This window comes from Scyliorhinus canicula, chromosome 8 (genome assembly GCF_902713615.1).
Source record: "Scyliorhinus canicula chromosome 8, sScyCan1.1, whole genome shotgun sequence".
NCBI lineage: Eukaryota > Metazoa > Chordata > Chondrichthyes > Carcharhiniformes > Scyliorhinidae > Scyliorhinus > Scyliorhinus canicula.
In genome coordinates, this window is record NC_052153.1 from 196,572,204 (window position 1) to 196,589,685 (window position 17,482).

Sequence of the window (17,482 nt, forward strand, 5' to 3'; positions counted from 1 at the left end):
GTGGGTTTCCTCCGGGTGCTCCGCATTCCTCCCACAATCCAAAGATGTGCCGGTCAAACAAAGAGCAAAGAACAGTACAGCACAGGAACAGGCCCTTCGGCCCTCCAAGCCCGTGCCGATCATGCTGCCTGTCTAAACTAAAATCTTCCACACTTTGGGGTCCGTATCCCTCTATTCCCATCGTATTCATGTATTTGTCCAGATGCCCCTGAAATGTCACTATCGTCCCTGCTTTCACCGCCCCCTCCGGCAGCGAGTTCCAGGCACCCACTACCCTCTGTGTAAAAAACTTGCCTCGTACATCTCCTCTAAACCTTGCCCCTCGCACCTATGCCCCCTAGTAATTGACCCGTCTACCCTGGGGAAAAGCCTCTGACTATCCACTCTGTCTATGCCGCTCACAATTTTGTAGACCTCTATCAGGTCGCCCCTCAACCTCCGTCATTCCAGTGAGAACAAACCGAGTTCATTCAACAGAATAAACAGGGGGACAGAATCAGTCGTCCCCGTGCCCGTTTCACGCCGTCGTGAAATGTTACGCCGTTCACGACGGCGCAAACGCTTCGTCTCCATTTTGGAGAATCACCTTCTAAACTCCAAGTGTGGCCTAACTAAGGTTCTATACAACTGCAACATGACTTGCCAATTCTTATACTCAATGCCCCGGCTAATGAAGGCAAGCATGCCGTATGCCTTCTTGACTACCTTCTCCACCTGTGTTGCCCCTTTCAGTGACCTGTGGACCTGTACACCTAGATCTCTCTGACTGTCAATACTCTTGAGGGTTCTAATGGCTGGCTTGGCCATGTTAAATTGCCCCTTAGTGCCCAAAAGGTTCGGTGGATTTATGGGGATAGGGCAGGAGCATAGGCCTAGGTGGGGTGCTCCTTCAGAGGGTCAGTGCAGTCAACATGAACCAAATGGCCTCCTTCTACGCTGTCAGGATTCTATGGTTCAATGGCTGTGCAAGAACTGGCTGATGTGAAGCTTGAGACCTCCCCTGCAAAATATCTGAGTAAGATATACTGCTGAACTGCAAAGAAGATCATTACATGCTTTATCCTTGAGACTTTGATCCACTCTCATACTGTGAAGGAAGTGCACAAAAGGACTCATCATCTGAAGCAAGGACTTTTATCTTTTCACCTTAATCTTTATTATTTTTCAACCTTGCCCCCCCTTCTGCCTTTGTCTGTCTTTTGTGTGTGTGCACTGGGTGGAGCAGTGAAAGGGGAGTCCGGTATTAGTTTGACATTACGCAGCTGTGTTTCTTGTTTTTTCCAGGCATTTTCAAAGTGGGGGGTCGCGACTCGCAGGTGGGTTGCGGGTGTGTATCGGGAAGGCCGTAGAGCCGTTGCGGCGTTCCCGATCGCGGGAATTCACGCGCAACAGCCGCAGCAGCCGGCTTTCAACAATGCCGGCTGCGAGCGACTTGACAAATGGCGGCCACCACCAGTTACAAAAATGCGTCCGCACAGTGTATGCTTGCCCGCTCATCAGTGTGCATGCGGCCCGGGACTGTTGGGACCTGAAGCCGTGGTCAAAGTGCGATCGAGGCATGCCGGCGGCTGACTGTGTGGTGATAACCGATAATGAACAAAGCTATGACCTCGATCTGTTTTGCATCCCTCAACATTACTCAAATGATCTGGGCCGGGATTCTCCCCTACCCGGCGGGACGGGGGGTCCCAGTATAGCGGGGTGGTGCCAACCACTCCGGCGTCGGGCCTCCCCAAAGAATTCTCCGCACCTTTGGGGGCTAGGCCCACGCCGGATTGGTTGGCGCCACGCCGATGGCACCAAAACCGGCGCCAACGGCCTTTGACGCCCACCGCCCGGCGTCGGGGCTGGCCGAAAGGCCTTCGCCGGTTCGCGCATGCGCCGGTGCGTCAGCTGCCGCTGACGTCACCACCAGCACATGCACGGTGGAGTCCATGGCGGCGGCAGAAGAAAAAGAGTGCCCCCACGGTGGCGTGGCCCGCGATCGGGGCCCACCGATCGGCGGGCAGGCCTGTGCCATTGGGGCACCCCCCGGGGTCCGCTCACGCCGCCAATCCCGCCGGCACCAGAAATGCTCCAATTCCCGCCGCCGGTGGCCTGTCAGCGGCGGGACTTCGGCCCATCGCAGGCCGGAGAATCACCGCGGGGGGCACGCCGATTGGCGTGGCGCGATTCCCGCTCCCGCCGATTCCCAGGTGGCAGAGAATTCCGGCCACGGCGGGGGCGGGATTTACGCCGGCCCCAGGTGATTCCCCGACCCTGCGGGGGGTCGGAGAATTCCGCCCCTGGAGAGAGTATATATTCCTCATGGTTTAATCCTGAACAGAACTGAATGTTTGGCAAGGGAAATAATGAAAGCCATGGGGAATAATCACATCGTCGCCCTCTGAATGGTGGCTATAAGTGTTTTGCTGACCTTTTAGATGACATTAAAGCATTGAATCGAAACAGTGACCAGTCAATCCCAATAACGGTGGACTTCATCCGCTTGAAGAGTTACTGTAATGATCAGTCAACAGGGGAGCTACTCAGAGTTTACAAACTGAGGTACGAAATCCACGCTTTCCTCCTCGAGAAATTGTCCTCTCTGGCTGATTCGTTTGCTGATGAAACTCGGATGAAATATGTCTCACCTTGCAGGCATCTTTTCAATTCTAAATGAACTGAACATCAAATTACAAGGGAAGGATGATAATTGCTTTCAGCACTGTGAAGAAATCGCAGCTTTCCAAACGTTTGGCGAGTGCAAAGCCACACTGCTATGACACATCGAAGAAAACAGCATTAGTAAGGAAGCTGTCAATGGACTGGCAAGCCTGACTCTAAATGAAGCTGACTGAACTTCTGCGCCTCAGCTTTGACAGCACATTAAAACCATGGCACAAGTCAATGAAACTGTCAGCATTCTGGAGTAGTGTCTCTGAGGAGTATCCGGAGCTGAGTAAAATAAGCATTTTGTTGCTTTTGCCCTTCACAACGACCTACATGTGAGTGGTTGGATTTTCCGTCCTCACAAAGATGAAGATGCCACAAAGGAACCGGCTGAACTCTGCACCCGATATGCGCATAGCCCTCTCTTCCTGTGAACCTGATTGGAGTGAGATCGTGAGGACCAAGAAGGCTCACCTCTCATATTAAAGGTCAGAGAAAATGGTGGATCACAAAGGTCAACCGGCATGGCTCTCTAAGGTCGATCAGTTGGTAAAGTGGATACCCGGAAAAAAAGTTTGATAAACACTAGTATATTCCATATTCCTTCTGGTTATAAATAAACAGTATTTAGGTTTTAACTTACAAAACTGGTCATTATACTTATTGGGCAGCTAAGGGCCAAAGATTTCAGGGATTTTATCAGAATTATTGGTTAATTTACTTGTTGTGACTCCGGGGCCTGTGGGGCTGGAATTTTTTTTTTTTAACTTTAGATTACCCAATTCATTTTTGTCCAATTAAGGGGCAATTTATCGTGGCCAATCCACCTATTCTGCACATCTTTGGGTTGTGGCGGTAAAACCCATGCAAACACGGGGAGAATGTGCAAACTCCACACGGACAGTGACCCAGGGCTGGGATCGAAGTCTGCACATCCTCCCCGTGTGTGCGTGGGTTTCCTCCAGGTGCTCCGGTTTCCTCCCACAGTCCAAAGATGTGCAGGTTAGGTGGATTGGCCATGTTAAATTCCCCTTCGTGTCCAAAAAACATTAGGTGGGGTTACAGGGTAGGGCGGAGATGTGGGGTTAGGGTGGTGGTATGGGCTTAGTAGAGTGCTCTTCCCAAGGACTGGTGCAGACTCGATGGGCTGAATGGCCTCCTTCTGCACTGTAAATTCCATGAGTCTAACCACTGCACCACTGTACCGCTCTATGTGGGGCTGGGACTGACCGTGTTCTTGCCAAGGGTGACGTAACATAAATGTCAATCATTATAAAGTAGTTACAATGGGGGACGTCAATTCCCCAAATGTAGACTGGAACAGTGGTGATGTAAAGGGCAGAGAGAGACAAGCACTCCTAGACTGTATTCGGAAAAATTCCCGACAACAGTGTGTGTCCAGTCCAACAGGAAAGAATATACTGTTGGACCTGATTCTTGGAAAGTAGGGGGCCAAGTTGATCAAAAATTTAGTGGCGCAACACTTGTGAGACAGTGATCATTGTATCATAAGGTTCAGGATGATGGTAGAAAAAGATGGTGGACAATGCACAGGAAGAGTAGTTAACTGGGGGAGACCCAACTTCATTGAGGCATGAATGGAACTAGGCCGGATAAATCAGAACAAAATGTTGTTGGGAAAAACTGTAGATAAACAACAGGCTTCTTTAAAAAAAGAAGAAAAGGTATATTCCTTCATAAGGGAAACATATCCAGAAATCCTTGGATGAAAAAGGAGATGGAAATTAAGATAAAATATGAAAAGTGTGCTCATTGACAGGTGGCAGATAGAAAATACAATTGAGAACCACATGGAATACAGATGGTTCAGAGGAGAGGTGAAAAATCAGATGAGAGAAACAGAAAGGGATTACGAGGAAAGATTGGCAGCCTCTATGGACTATTGCAGGACTCCACCAGACTAATCCAGCCACCAGAACCTCATTTTCAGCATCCCAATGAGTTGCTCCACCAAAGCGCAGGTTGTACCTTCTCTCTGCTGCATTTTGTGGCCTTCGCATGGGAATCCTCAGCCACATCTTCAGTGGGTCCTTGTCTCCGAGGAGCCAGCCCTGCAGCGTCTGTGGACCCTGGAAGACATCAGGGATCGGAGAATGGCTGAGAACATAGGAGTCGTGGACAATGTCTAGAAATTGTGAGCAGACTTGCAGGATGCATTTGGTATCGTCCCAGGCCAGCTGGACATTCAGTGAGTGAAAACCCTTATGATTGAGGTAGGTGCTTTTTGCCACAGAGATCGGAGTGCCACATGAGTGCTGTTGGTGGCACCCGGCACCTGTGTAATCTCTGAGATCTCTGCAAATCTCAGCGTTCCTGCTTTCTGGCTTGTCATATCCTGGTCAAAATGCACAAAGTTGTGTGCCCTCACGAAGCTGCCATCCGTGACCTCCTGAATGCACTGGCGCTATGAGGCAGCAGTGTGAACCACTATGTTGTGGTGATATGCATCACCGTATATACACAAGGGGTTACTGTAAATACATGTAGACTGGCTAGACATTAGAGGGAGCACCAGAGACATGACACACAGACATTCAACCAATAAGCCAGTAAGATAGGACACGACTGATGGGCATTCACAACACACCACACAGAGGTGACACTACCACAGGAGGGCATTACACCAACCCATATAAAAGGACACAGCACACATGGTCTTCCTCTTTCCAGTGGAGACTCTCAGTGTGTACACAGGGTTGCTTTGAAACACATCACACCCACCATGTGGATTGTAGCAGACTGATTCGTCAGTCTGAGTAGCTATAGCAGGATTAACAGGAGAGTCGAATCCAAGAAGGAGAATCATTAACAGTTTAATAAATGTGTTAAAGCAATCTCCAAGTCTGAACCTTCTTTGTCAGAGTGCACATCAAGGAAACAGCTTATGCTACGTCAAGAGCAGAACAAAACATGGTACCAAGGAGTGACTGTTAAATCCGTATAGTAACAACTCAGCGAACAGGGACAAACAGCAACAGCAGCCAGGCAAGATGATGTTCAAGATTCCGGTTCCACAGCAGCTCAGGTACCAAGGCAATCTCAGTGAAAACTTGCGTTGGTGCAGGCAGAGATTCGAGATCTACTTGGTAGCGTCCGACCAAGATGGGATGGCAGATGCAGAAAAAATAAAGCTTCAATTCATTGCGGGTCCAGAAGCAGCTGAAATCTTCCAGACCTCCAAATACGCAAAGGGGCAAAACAAGAGCGATTTCCAGGCAGTCCTGGACAAATTCCAAGAATTCTGCGAGTAACATACAAGAAAAAACTGTAAAATAGGCGCCAGAACTCACCACGAGGCGAAGGTAAGCTTTCCATTGAAGAAATCTGCAGTTTTGATTGGTGGCCATCTTGGAAAAGGAGTCGCACATGCGCAGTTGAGACAAAGGCCCCAAGTAAAGGAACTGCAATCTGCGCATGCGCAATCGCTTCCTACGCCCTACATCAGACGCTTCGTGACATCAGAGGCCTCGGACCACGGCCACTTAAAGGGGAAATGACCCAAAACGCAAAAAAATAGTTTTAAAGCCGTAAAACCCGATTCTTTCACCTGGAACGACAGCACAATGCCTGAAATTCGACCAGTAGCTGAAAGTAACCTCCGCAGGACCCTGCAACATGCAGTTAGCACCGCCCAAAGAGATGATACAGTCCTTGAAGACTATGACTCAGACCTTGAATTCTTCTTTGGACATTGTGAGCTCAATGTCAGCTCCGACACAAAACGTGATGATATGGTCTTGGAAGACAATGACTCAGACGAAGATTTCACCTTGGGAGGTGGCTACCCCAGTACCAAATCCACATTGAAGACGCCGACGACGAGTTCTTCGGATTGGGGAATCATCAGCCCAGCATATATGACATCCCGACTCGTGAGTGCAGGATTATGCTGCGGCCTGAAGCCAAGAGACAGAGAGCGGTACAAGCCCACAGAGAGCGGCCTGCTGCCACTCAGAGAGTGGTCCACACACCGTGAAGAGTCCCCGACTCCACACAGAGAGTGGTCCACGCACCACAAAGAGTCAGCCTCCACACAGAAAGGGCTCCAGACGGGGAGCATCGACAAGCCAGCATTGACTCAGGTGAAACAGACCAGACTCCAGACGGGGCGAATCGACAAGCCAAAGCTGATTCAAGTAAGTCGGAATTGACTCCAGACGGGGAGCACCGCGAACTCAGTGACGGCACGCAGATGACACAAAGCACGCTGACACGAGTAACTGTATGAAGGACTCATATTATCCACAGAATGTGGTCCATGAGCGCAGCAAACACGACAACAAAACCAACCAACACAACAGCAACACTAAAGACAATAACAAGAAGTGTACCAGTGGCAGCAACGTCGACAATAAGCACGACAAAAACAATACTTATGGAACAACGACTGGTACGACATGGAACAACTCTGTCCATGAGGGACACTGTCACTGCTCAGCTCAGTACAACGACATACCACGGCAGGATGATGCATCTTACCAATTCACGTTTGCTACACTACCAACAGGCAACCCAATTTTCATGACTGATGCCATAAAGAATTGCTACCATAAGCATCGAAAAAAAAGAAACAGACTCCAAATCAGTCAATGAAGTGATTTGACCACTCCCTGGTTCCTTACGCACAGGGACACTGATGGCGTTCATAAGGACATGCCACCATCAACATCAACAACTCACCAACCAAACAAGAAAGACACTCGACCATAATAATTGATGAATTTTGGACTCATACATATGATTTGGACTTATTGTTTAATGATCACTGTTATCATGATTTGTACATAGCATCACTTATCTAGTTTGTTCAATTTTCTTTAACACTATAGAGAAAATCTGTAATATGAAAAAGGGGGGATGTGGTGATATGCATCACTGTAAATATACAAGTGGTTAATGTAAATACATGTAGACTGGCTAGACACTAGAGGGAGCACCAGAGACATGACACACAGACATTCAACCAATAAGCCAGTAAGATAGGACACGACCAATGGGCATTCACGACATACACACAGAGGTGACACTACCACAGGAGGGCATTACACCAACCCATATCAAAGGACACAGCACTCATGATCTTCCTCTTTCCAGTGGAGACACTCAGTGAGTAGAGACACAGGATTGATTTGAAACACATCACACCCACCACGTGGATTGTAGCAGACTGGTTCGTCAGTCTGAGTAGCTATAGCAGGATTAACAGGAGAGTCGGATCCAAGTAGGAGAATCATTAACAGTTTAATAAATGTGTTAAAGCTATCTCCAAGTCTGAACCTTCCTTTGTCAGAGTGCACATCAAGGAAGCAGCTTATGCTACGTCAAGAGCATAACAAAACATATGTCACCATGCCATCTCTACAATCTGTTGATTGCTTTGGGACCTGACTGCTTTGGGACCTGACTGTCCAGTAGTAATGCAGCTTGGATTATAACAGGATAAATATTGTTCATAACAACATCGTCTTGGCAACTTCCACTCCACCTGAAGTGGCAGAGAGGGGCCTGGTTTAAGATTTCATCTGAAAAATGTCATCTCCAATAGCACTATGCTCCTTCAGAACTGTACTGGAATGCTGGTCTAGATATTGTGCTTGTAACGGTAGCTTCACCACAGAAATAAGAGACATGATACAACAATATTTTTGTACACCTCTCTTCAAAAAACAAAAACATAGGTGTACAAGGTGATGAGAGGCATGGATAGAGTGGATAGCCAGAGACTTTTCCCCAGGGTGGAAATAGCTGTCATGAAGGGACATCATGTTAAGGTGATTGGAGGAAGGTATAGGGGAGATGTCAGAGGTAGGTTCTTTACACAGAGAGTGGTGGGTGTGTGGAATGCACTGCCAGCAGAGGTGGTGGAGTCAGAGTTATTAGGGACATTTAAGCGACTCTTGGACAGGCACATGGACAGCAGTAAATTGAAGGGGTGTAGGTTAGGTTGATCTTAGATTAGGACAAATGGTCGGCACAACATCGTGGGCTGAAGGGCCTGTACTGTGCTGTACTGTTCTATGGTCTCATGTTCTCGAATATCAAGGAAAATAATGGATGTCAAAATAAAGGAAATGTTCGGGGGGTTGGCCGAAGAATAGTTTTAATGGAGCCGAGGAATATCAAGAAGCTTATTTCTGAATAGGAAGTCTGAGCCATGGAAGGTTTAGTCTTGGGGCTGCAGGGACAGATTGAGAGTTTGGTAGGCAATGTGCTGTTTTCATAAACATGGATCCTGACTACAATCTGATAATAAACCTGGAGCTCACTTCCTAACAGCACTGTGTGTTTAGTGGTACTGTCACTCAACTAGTAACCCATGCTAATACTGTCAGAACACTGGTTCAAATCCCTCCACACATATGGTGGAATTCAAAGTCAATTAATTGATAAATTCTAATAATGAATTAATATGGGATTGAAAGCCAGGCTCATGGGGACCATGAAACTATTAATGATAGTTGTCCCCTGATAGGGAAGGAAATCTGCCAACCACACCTGATCTGGCTTACATGTGACTTCAAACCCACAACAATGTAGTTGATTGTTAACTGACCTCTGAACTTGCCGAGCAAGCCATTCAGTTGCACCAAGACTGCTGCAAGAAATTTTGACAGCGGAGAGTAAGAATTGGTAAAACCTGGCTTGAAATCATGCATATTTACGGCTGTTACATTTCAAAATACTTTCAGAGCATTGCAGTAAGGATGAAATATACGATTACTGCACGAATGATGAACCTAGGAAGGTGTGTGAGCCAAGCTGTGAGAATCAGTCCTCCAAACACAACTGCTCCGTTATTTGTGAAGAAAGTTGCATATGCATGCCTGGGTATGTGATCACACTTTGAGCCAAATGAATGAGAAAATAATTATTTTTAACTTTGTTTGCCGTAAAATGTTTAATGGCCAGCAAAGCATCTTCATCAAGAAGAAATAAGGAAGATGCCAATGCATTAGAGAGTGTGCAGAGGCTAAAATTAGGTGAACAGCTTCTGTTGTGTGGAAAGACTTGAGGATGTTTCCCTTAGAGCAGAAACAGTCAAGAGGTAATTAAGTGGTAATTAGAATACGTAAAGAAAACGTTTTTTAGTGGCAGAAATACAAAGATTTAAATTGACTAGTAAAAGTCCAAAGGCAACATTGTGGGCAGCACGGTAGCACAGTGGTTAGCACTGTGGCTTCACAGCGCCAGGGTCCCAGGTTCGATTCCCTGTTGATCACTGTCTGTGCGGAGTCTGCACGTTCTCCCCGTGTCGGTGTGGGTTTCTTCCGGGTGCTCCGGTTTCCTCCCACAGTCCAAAGATGTGCAGGTTAGGTGGATTGACCATGATAAATTGCCCTTAGTGTCCAAAAAGGTTAATAGGGGTTATTGTGTTACGGGGATAGGGCGGAAGTGAGGGCTTAAAGTGGGTTGGTGCAGACGCGATGGGCCGAATGGCCTCCTTCTGCACTGTATGTTCTATGTATGATCTGTGTAACATGACAAACAGCAACATGTGATTCAGAAAGCACGATGTTGGAAGCAGTAACTCTCAGTTTGAACTTTCAATATTGGATAAATACTTGAAGAAAACCAAATTCAGGGAAAGAATGTGGATTGGGATGATTTGGTTTTCTCTGTCAGGCATGGTCAGCTGAATGATCTCATTTTGTGTTTTTCTTTCTATAATTCTAAGGGAAATTAAATATATTCTCACATTATTTCAGTGTTGATACTATGCATTCACGAGTTAAATACTTCTTCATTTAACATTCATACGTTTAAATCCATCATGCTTTTTTATTGAGTTTTCACTTTGCTAATCCAGAGTTCCTATTACACAGTTTCCAGAGGCACCCTGACAGTTTCTACTTCACACAGCTCGCATTGATTTCCTTAAAAGAGTAAGCGCCAAAGATTTCATATTAATGGGATTCTCCGGCCTCCCAGCGACTAGTTTCCCGGCGACGAGAGGAAGCGCCCCATTCCCTGGCAGCGGGATTTTCTCCTCCCGCCATTGTCGCTGGGATTTCGCATTGACGCCACCTGACGCAGCTGGGAAACCAGTGGGCAGTGGTGGGCCGCTGGTGGGACCAGAGAATCCTGCTGCCAGCGAACGGCCAGAGAACTCCAGCCGTTCAAGCCTTCAAAAACGTAAGATCTGGGGCGGGGGTCTGATAGGGTGGGTGTGAAGACAATGTTTCCTTTTGTGGGTTTAGGGTCACTCATTTAGGATATGAGGAGGAATATTTTCTCTCTGAAGATCTTGATTCTTTGGAACTTTCTTCCTCAAAAGGAAACCGAAGCAGAGTCTTTGAATATTTATAAGGCGGAGATAGATTCTTGATTAACAAAGGGGTGAAAGGTTATTGGAAGTAGGTGAAAGGTTGCAATCAGATGAGCCTTGAATGGTGGAGCTGTCAGTGACCTACTCCTGTTCCTAATTCATATATTCTTCATAGTCAGTTATGTAGTTAGTGCTATACTGTAGGAGAGTTTAATGGGGCCTCTATTAGGGGTGGACCTGGACACTTATTTTTTTCCTCTTCCTCCACCAATATCGCAGGTATGAACTCTTAACTTTTAATATGTGTATATATTCTGCTCATCATATTGAATACTTTAATTTATTTACTACCTTTCACCACTATTATAGAAAGTTAATAAAATCATAGTGGTTACAGCACAGAAGGCCATTCAGCCTGTCCTTTCCATGTTGGCTGTCTGCAAGAGCAATTCTGCTGCTCTTAATATGCCGCCCTTTCCCAGTGCCCCAGCAATTTTCTTTGCTTCAAATAAATATCCAATTCCCATTTCAAAGCCATAATTGAGTCTGTTTCACCACATCTTCAGGCATTGCATTCCACCTCCAAACCACTTGCTGCATAAAAAGGTTTTCCTTCACGTTGCTGTTCCTTTTTCAATCTTCTTTCATTGGTGTCCCCTGCTTCTTGACCCTTCTACCAATCGGACCTGTCTCTCCCTATCTGCTCTGTGTAGACCTCGTGATTTTGAGCATCAGACATCTCAAAACACATTGCAGCCAACAAAGTACTTTTGAAGTGTCGTCACTGTTGTAATGTAGAAAATGCAGCAACCGATTTGCACACAGCAAACTCCCTCAAATAGCAAACTTACAAGTGATAACCAAATAAATTTGTTTTTTCTTTGGGAGTTGGTTGAGGGATAAATTGACGAGGGTATCAGTTCCTCTGAAATAGCTTCATCTGAACTTTAATTTTTTTTTCATAAATTTAGAGTTCCCAATTAATTTTTTCCAATTAAGGGGCAATTTAGCATGGCCAATCCACCTACTCTGCACATCTTTGGGTTGTGGGGGGGGGTGAAACCCACGCAGACACGGGGAGAATGTGCAAACTCCACACGGACAGTGCCCCAGAGCCGGGATCGAACCTGGGACCTCGGCGCCGTGAGGCAGCAGTGCTAACCACTGCACCACCCTGCTGCCCATCTGAACTTTTATGCCCACATTCTCTATTTTGATTTGGGGTGGCACGGTAGCACAGTGGTTAGCACTGCTGCCTCACAGCTCCAGGGTCCTAGGCTCGATTCCCTGTTTGGGTCACTGTCTGTGTGGAGTTTGTACTTTCTCCCTGTGTCTGCGTGGATTTTCTCCGGGTGCTCCAGTTTCCTCCAACAGTCCAAAGAAGTGCAGGTTAGGTGGATTGGCCATGCTAAACTGCCCTTAGTGTCCAAAAGGTTAAGTGGGTTACTGGGTTACGGGGATAGGATAGAGGTGTAGACTGAAGTAGGGTGCTCTTTCCAAGGGCCGAAGCAGAGTTGATGGGCTGAATGGCCTCCTATTGCACTGTAAATTCTATGAACCTCAGAGGGCAGATACAACCTCATGATAAATCACTAGCAGTCAGCTCTCCCTGTCAAAGGGGAAAGCAGCCTGTGGTCAGCTGTGACTATGGAGACTTTACTGACTAGTGAGGAGGTTCAGCAGATCTTTCAGCAGTTTAAGGTGTTCCACCCTGGTTTTGGTCTGGAGGAAGAGATCGTCTGCATGTTGAACTAAACAGTTGGGTTTTAAAAGCCCTTCCAGACGTTTTCGAGTCTTTGTTGGAATATGGAGGGCAAGTTGTGAAAATCATGGCCGGGATTCTCTGACCCCCCGCCAGGCGGGTCGGAGAATCCCTGGGGGTAGGCACGAATCCCACTTCCCGCCCGACGCCGGCTGTCCTGTTCTCCGGCGCCGTTTTTCGGGTGGCAGCGGGATTCCCGCCACGCCGGTCGGGGGCCGTTGACATCAGCCCCCCAGCGATTCTCCGGGCTCCGATGGGCCCAGTGGCCGTCCAGTTTTGGCCAGTCCCACCGGCATGAATTACTCTCCTCGCGCACGGCAGGACTTGGCAGGCGAGTATGCAGGGCAGTCCTTGGGGGGGGGGGGGGGGGGGGGGGGGGGGGCAGGGTGATCCGACCCCGGGGTGGCCCCCACAGTGGCTTGGCCCGCGATCAGGGCCCACCGATCTGCGGGAGGGCTTGCTCCGTGGGGGGACTTATTTCCTCCGCACCGAGCCCCAGTAGGGCTCCACCATACTGCCCGGGGGTTGGCGCGGAGAAGAGAATCCCCTGCTCATGCACGAGATCACGCCATCCGGTCTGCACAACCCTCAAGAGTATTGACAGTCAGAAGGATCTAGGTGTACAGGTCCACAGGTCACTGAAAGGGGCAACACAGGTGGAGAAGGTAGTCAAGAAGGCATACGGCATGCTTGCCTTCATTGGCCGGGGCATTGAGTATAAGAATTGGTAAGTCATGTTGCAGCTGTATAGAATCTTAGTTAGGCCACACTTGGAGTATAGTGTTCAATTCTGGCCACCACATTACCAGAAGGATGTGGAGGCTTCAGAGAGGGTGCAGAAGAGATTTGCCAGGATGTTGCCTGGTATGGAGGGCATTAGCTATGAGGAGAGGTTGAATAAACTAGGTTTGTTCTCACTGGAACGATGGAGGTTGAAGGGCGACCTGATAGAGGTCTACAAAATTATGAGGTGCACCGACACAATAGATGGTCAGAGACTTTTTGCCAGATTGGAGGGGTCAATTACTAGGGGGCATAGGTTTAAGGTGCGAGGGGCATGGTTTAGAGGAGATGGACGAGGCAAGTTTTTTTACACAGGGGGTAGTGAGTGCCTGGAACTCGCTGCCGGAGGAGGTGGTGGAAGCAGGGACGATAGTGATATTTAAGGGGCATCTTGACAAATACATGACTAGGATGGGAATAGAGGGATACGGACTCCGGAAGTGTAGAAGATTTTAGTTTAGACGGGCAGTATGGTCGGCGCAGGCCTGGAGGGCCGAAGGGCCTGTTCCTGTGCTGTACTTTTCTTTGTTCTCTTTGTTCTACCCGAACAAGCGCCGGAATGTCCCGACTGGGGGATTTTCACAGTGACTTCATTGCAGTGTTAATGTAAGCCTACTTGTGACAATAAAGGTTATTATTATAGTGACTTATCTAGCTACAGGTAACAATCTCAAACAACTTGATCAAACATCCTTTTGTCTTCATAAATCCATGTTGACTCTGCCTGATCATAGAATCCCTACAGTTGAGTAAGAGTCTATTGGGCCCATCGAGTCTGCCCCAGCCCGCTGTCGAGCACCCCACCTAGGCCCACTCTCCTGCCCTACCCCCATAACCCAGTGCATTGGTCATGGCCAACCTAACTAACCTGCACATCTTTGGACACTAAGGGTAAATTTAGCATGGACAATCCACCTAACCTATCCGGAGGAAATTCACGTAGACAGCGGTAGAATGTGCAAACTCCAAACAGTCACCCACAGCCGGAATTGAATGCAGCTCCCTGATGCTTTGAGGCAGCAGTGCTAATGACTGTGCCACTGTGCCACCCATCGTATCATTTTCTCAGTATCCAATTGCCATATCCTTTATAACAGAATCTAACATTTTCCAACTATCACCCTCAGACTAATAGATCTGTAGTTCTCCACTTTCTCCCTCCATTCCTAAATAGTGGCATTACATAACTTTCCAGTCTGCAGAAACTTGTCAGGCATGTATAGAATAGTACCAGGTAGCTACCAATGCATTCACTATTTCCCTAGCCATCTCCTTCCACTCTAAGATGTAGTTAATTTGGCTGAGAGGATTTATACCTACAATCCAATTAATTTTCCGAGTACTACCTCTTTGTTCATATCAATTTCTCTCAGTCCCTTGTTTTTCCAAGTCACTTTATGCCTGGGAGTATTTCTGTATCTTCCTCTGTGAGAACAGACACAAAGGAGGGAGGGGGAGTGATTTTCCACCCTGGTTTTTGGCAGGTTGGAATGGCGAAGTGGGCAGACAATCGAGGGGGAGTACCAAAATGGCTTTCACACTGCCGGGATTTCTTGCTTGATTGTTCCCTTGAAAACATCTAAATGTGATTGCTGGGCCGCCCTGCTGGAAACTCCCCCCATGTTGGAATGTCCCCTGCCCCAGTGGCACGATGGCAAGCCACCAAGATTCCTGATAGGGTTTTAAAAATGGGAAAATGGTGAACAGAACTCACTGGAGAACGCAAGTAAATACAGACCCGAGGGGGAGGGGGGAGGTGAACCGGTGGGATGGGGGGGTTGGTGGGGGGAGGGTTCTGTGTCTAGTTGGGGGGCAAGGGGTGGAGTGGGCGGTGGTGGTTGTGTCTTTTCCCACTCCAGTTGATACTTTGAAAAACATGAGGAAATTCCACCCAAAGTCATTAGGCCAGATTCATTGATGCTGAGGCCAAATGTGAGGATCCGTAGCGTTTTACACGGAATGGAAAAATTCAGCACCACACCCTCAACGATGCTACGATTGCACCACGTTAAACCCCAGCCTCGACAAAATAAACAGCTGAAGAATTGCTGGGTCCGTGGCCGCGCATGCGCACGGCGATGACTTGCAGCGGTCGTGTCATACAACATGGCGCCGGCCATGTGTGGACCTGCCAGATAGTGCCCCCCTTGACACCACCTGGCCACCCCCCACCAGTCCCCCCAGCCCTCGCTGAAGCCCCCCACGGACAGCAGCATAGCTCCCACCCGACTCTGGTGGTACCGGACACAGTCCCCAGCTGCAACACCGGGTTCCCACACAGCTGGGACCTCACGTCCCTGCGCTATTGTGAACTCGGCCCATCAAGGGCAGAGCATTGGGGAGGGCCTTCAGGTGACATCCTGAAATCGTCCCAACGGCGAGCGCGCCGCGATGACACTGTATTGGAGGGGGCAAAGAATGTGAAACCTGCGTAAAACAAGCGCTGCCCCCGTCGTAAGAAATGAAAATGAAAATCGCTTTTTGTCACAAGTAGGCTTCAAATGAAGTTACTGTGAAAAGCCCCCAGTCACCACATTCCGGCACCTGTTCGGGGAGGCTGGTACGGGAATTGAACCGTGCTGCTGGCCTGCCTTGGTCTGCTCTCAAAGCCAGCGATATAGCCCAGTGTGCTAAACCAGCCCCAGAAAGGATTCTCCGCCCGATCGCCGAGTACAAAATTGGCATCAGGAAACGGAGAATCCTGCCCATCGGTTTGTTTCTCGCTGGAATTCAGAAGAATGAGGAGGGATCTCATAGAGACTTATAAAATTCTAACAGGACTATACAGGGTAGATGCAGGAAAGATGTTACCGATGCTGGGTGTGTCCAGAACCAGAGGTCACAGTCTGAGGATTCAGGGTAAACCATTTCGGACAGAGATAAGGAGACATTTCTTCACACAGCGAGTGGTGATCCTGATCCTGTGGACTTCATCACCACAGGAAGTAGTCGATGCTAAAACACTGAATATATTCAAGAGGTGGCTGGATATAGCACTTGGGGAGAATGGGATCAAAGGCTATGGGGAGAAAGCAGGATTAGGCTATTGAGTTGGATAATCAGCCATGATGGTGATGAATGACGGAGCAGGCTCGAAGGGCCAAAAGGCCTCCTCCTGCTACTATCCTCCATGTATCTATGTAACTATGACATTTCCCTATTCCCCATCATAAATTCTGCTTCCCCATTGCACCCACATTTGTCCTCGCTAATGTAATTGAACTTTGACAGTTTGCCCTGATGTTTCTCACCAGCTTGCTTACTAAGCCTTTTTCCCCTTGATCAGGGCTGGGATTCTCCCCAAACCGGCGGGGCGGGGAGTCCCGACGTACCGGAGTGGCAAGAACCACTCCGACGTCGGGCCTCCCCAAAGGTGCGGAATTCTCCGCACCTTTAGGGGCTAGGCCCGCGCCGGACTGGTTGGCGCCTTGCCGACCGGCGCGAATGGCCTTCGGCGCCCCGCCAGCCGGCGTGAACGACTGGCCGAAAGGCCTTCGCCGGCCAGCATGAGTCCGCGCATGCGCCAGAGCATCAGCGGTCGCTGATGTCACCCCGGCGCATGCGCGGTGGAGAGGGTCTCTTCCGCCTCCGTCATGGTGGAGGCGGTGGAAGGAAAAGAGTGCCCCCACGGCACAGGCCCGCCCGCCGATCGGTGGGCCCCGATCGCGGGCCCGGCCACCGTGGGGGCACCTCCGGGGTCAGATCCCCCCCCCCCCCAGGACCCCGGGGCCCAATCGCGCTGCCTGCTCCCACCGGCACGAGAGGTGGTTTAAACCACGGCGGCGGGATTGGCCTGTCAGCAGCGGGACTTCGGCCCATCGCGGGCCGTAGAATCGCCGCGGGGGGCCCGCCGACCGGCGCGGCGTGATTCCCGCCCATGCCAATTCCCAGGTGGCGGAGAATTCCGGCCACGGCGGGGGCGGGATTTATGCTGGCCCCGGGCGATTCACCTGCGGGGGGGGTCGGAGAATTCCGCCCATGTATTTCACCAATCCACT

General features: G+C 49.0%; 1 protein-coding gene across 1 annotated transcript in view; it reads left to right on the forward strand.

Annotated features, from left to right (window-relative positions):
* LOC119969955 (otogelin-like protein) overlaps nt 1–17,482 on the forward strand; it is a 199,464-nt gene that overhangs the window by 117,378 nt on the left and 64,604 nt on the right. Inside the window, exon 16 of the mRNA XM_038803921.1 lies at nt 9,363–9,501. Within this exon, the coding sequence (XP_038659849.1) occupies nt 9,363–9,501 (139 nt within the window). The remainder of the gene's footprint in view (nt 1–9,362; nt 9,502–17,482) is intronic.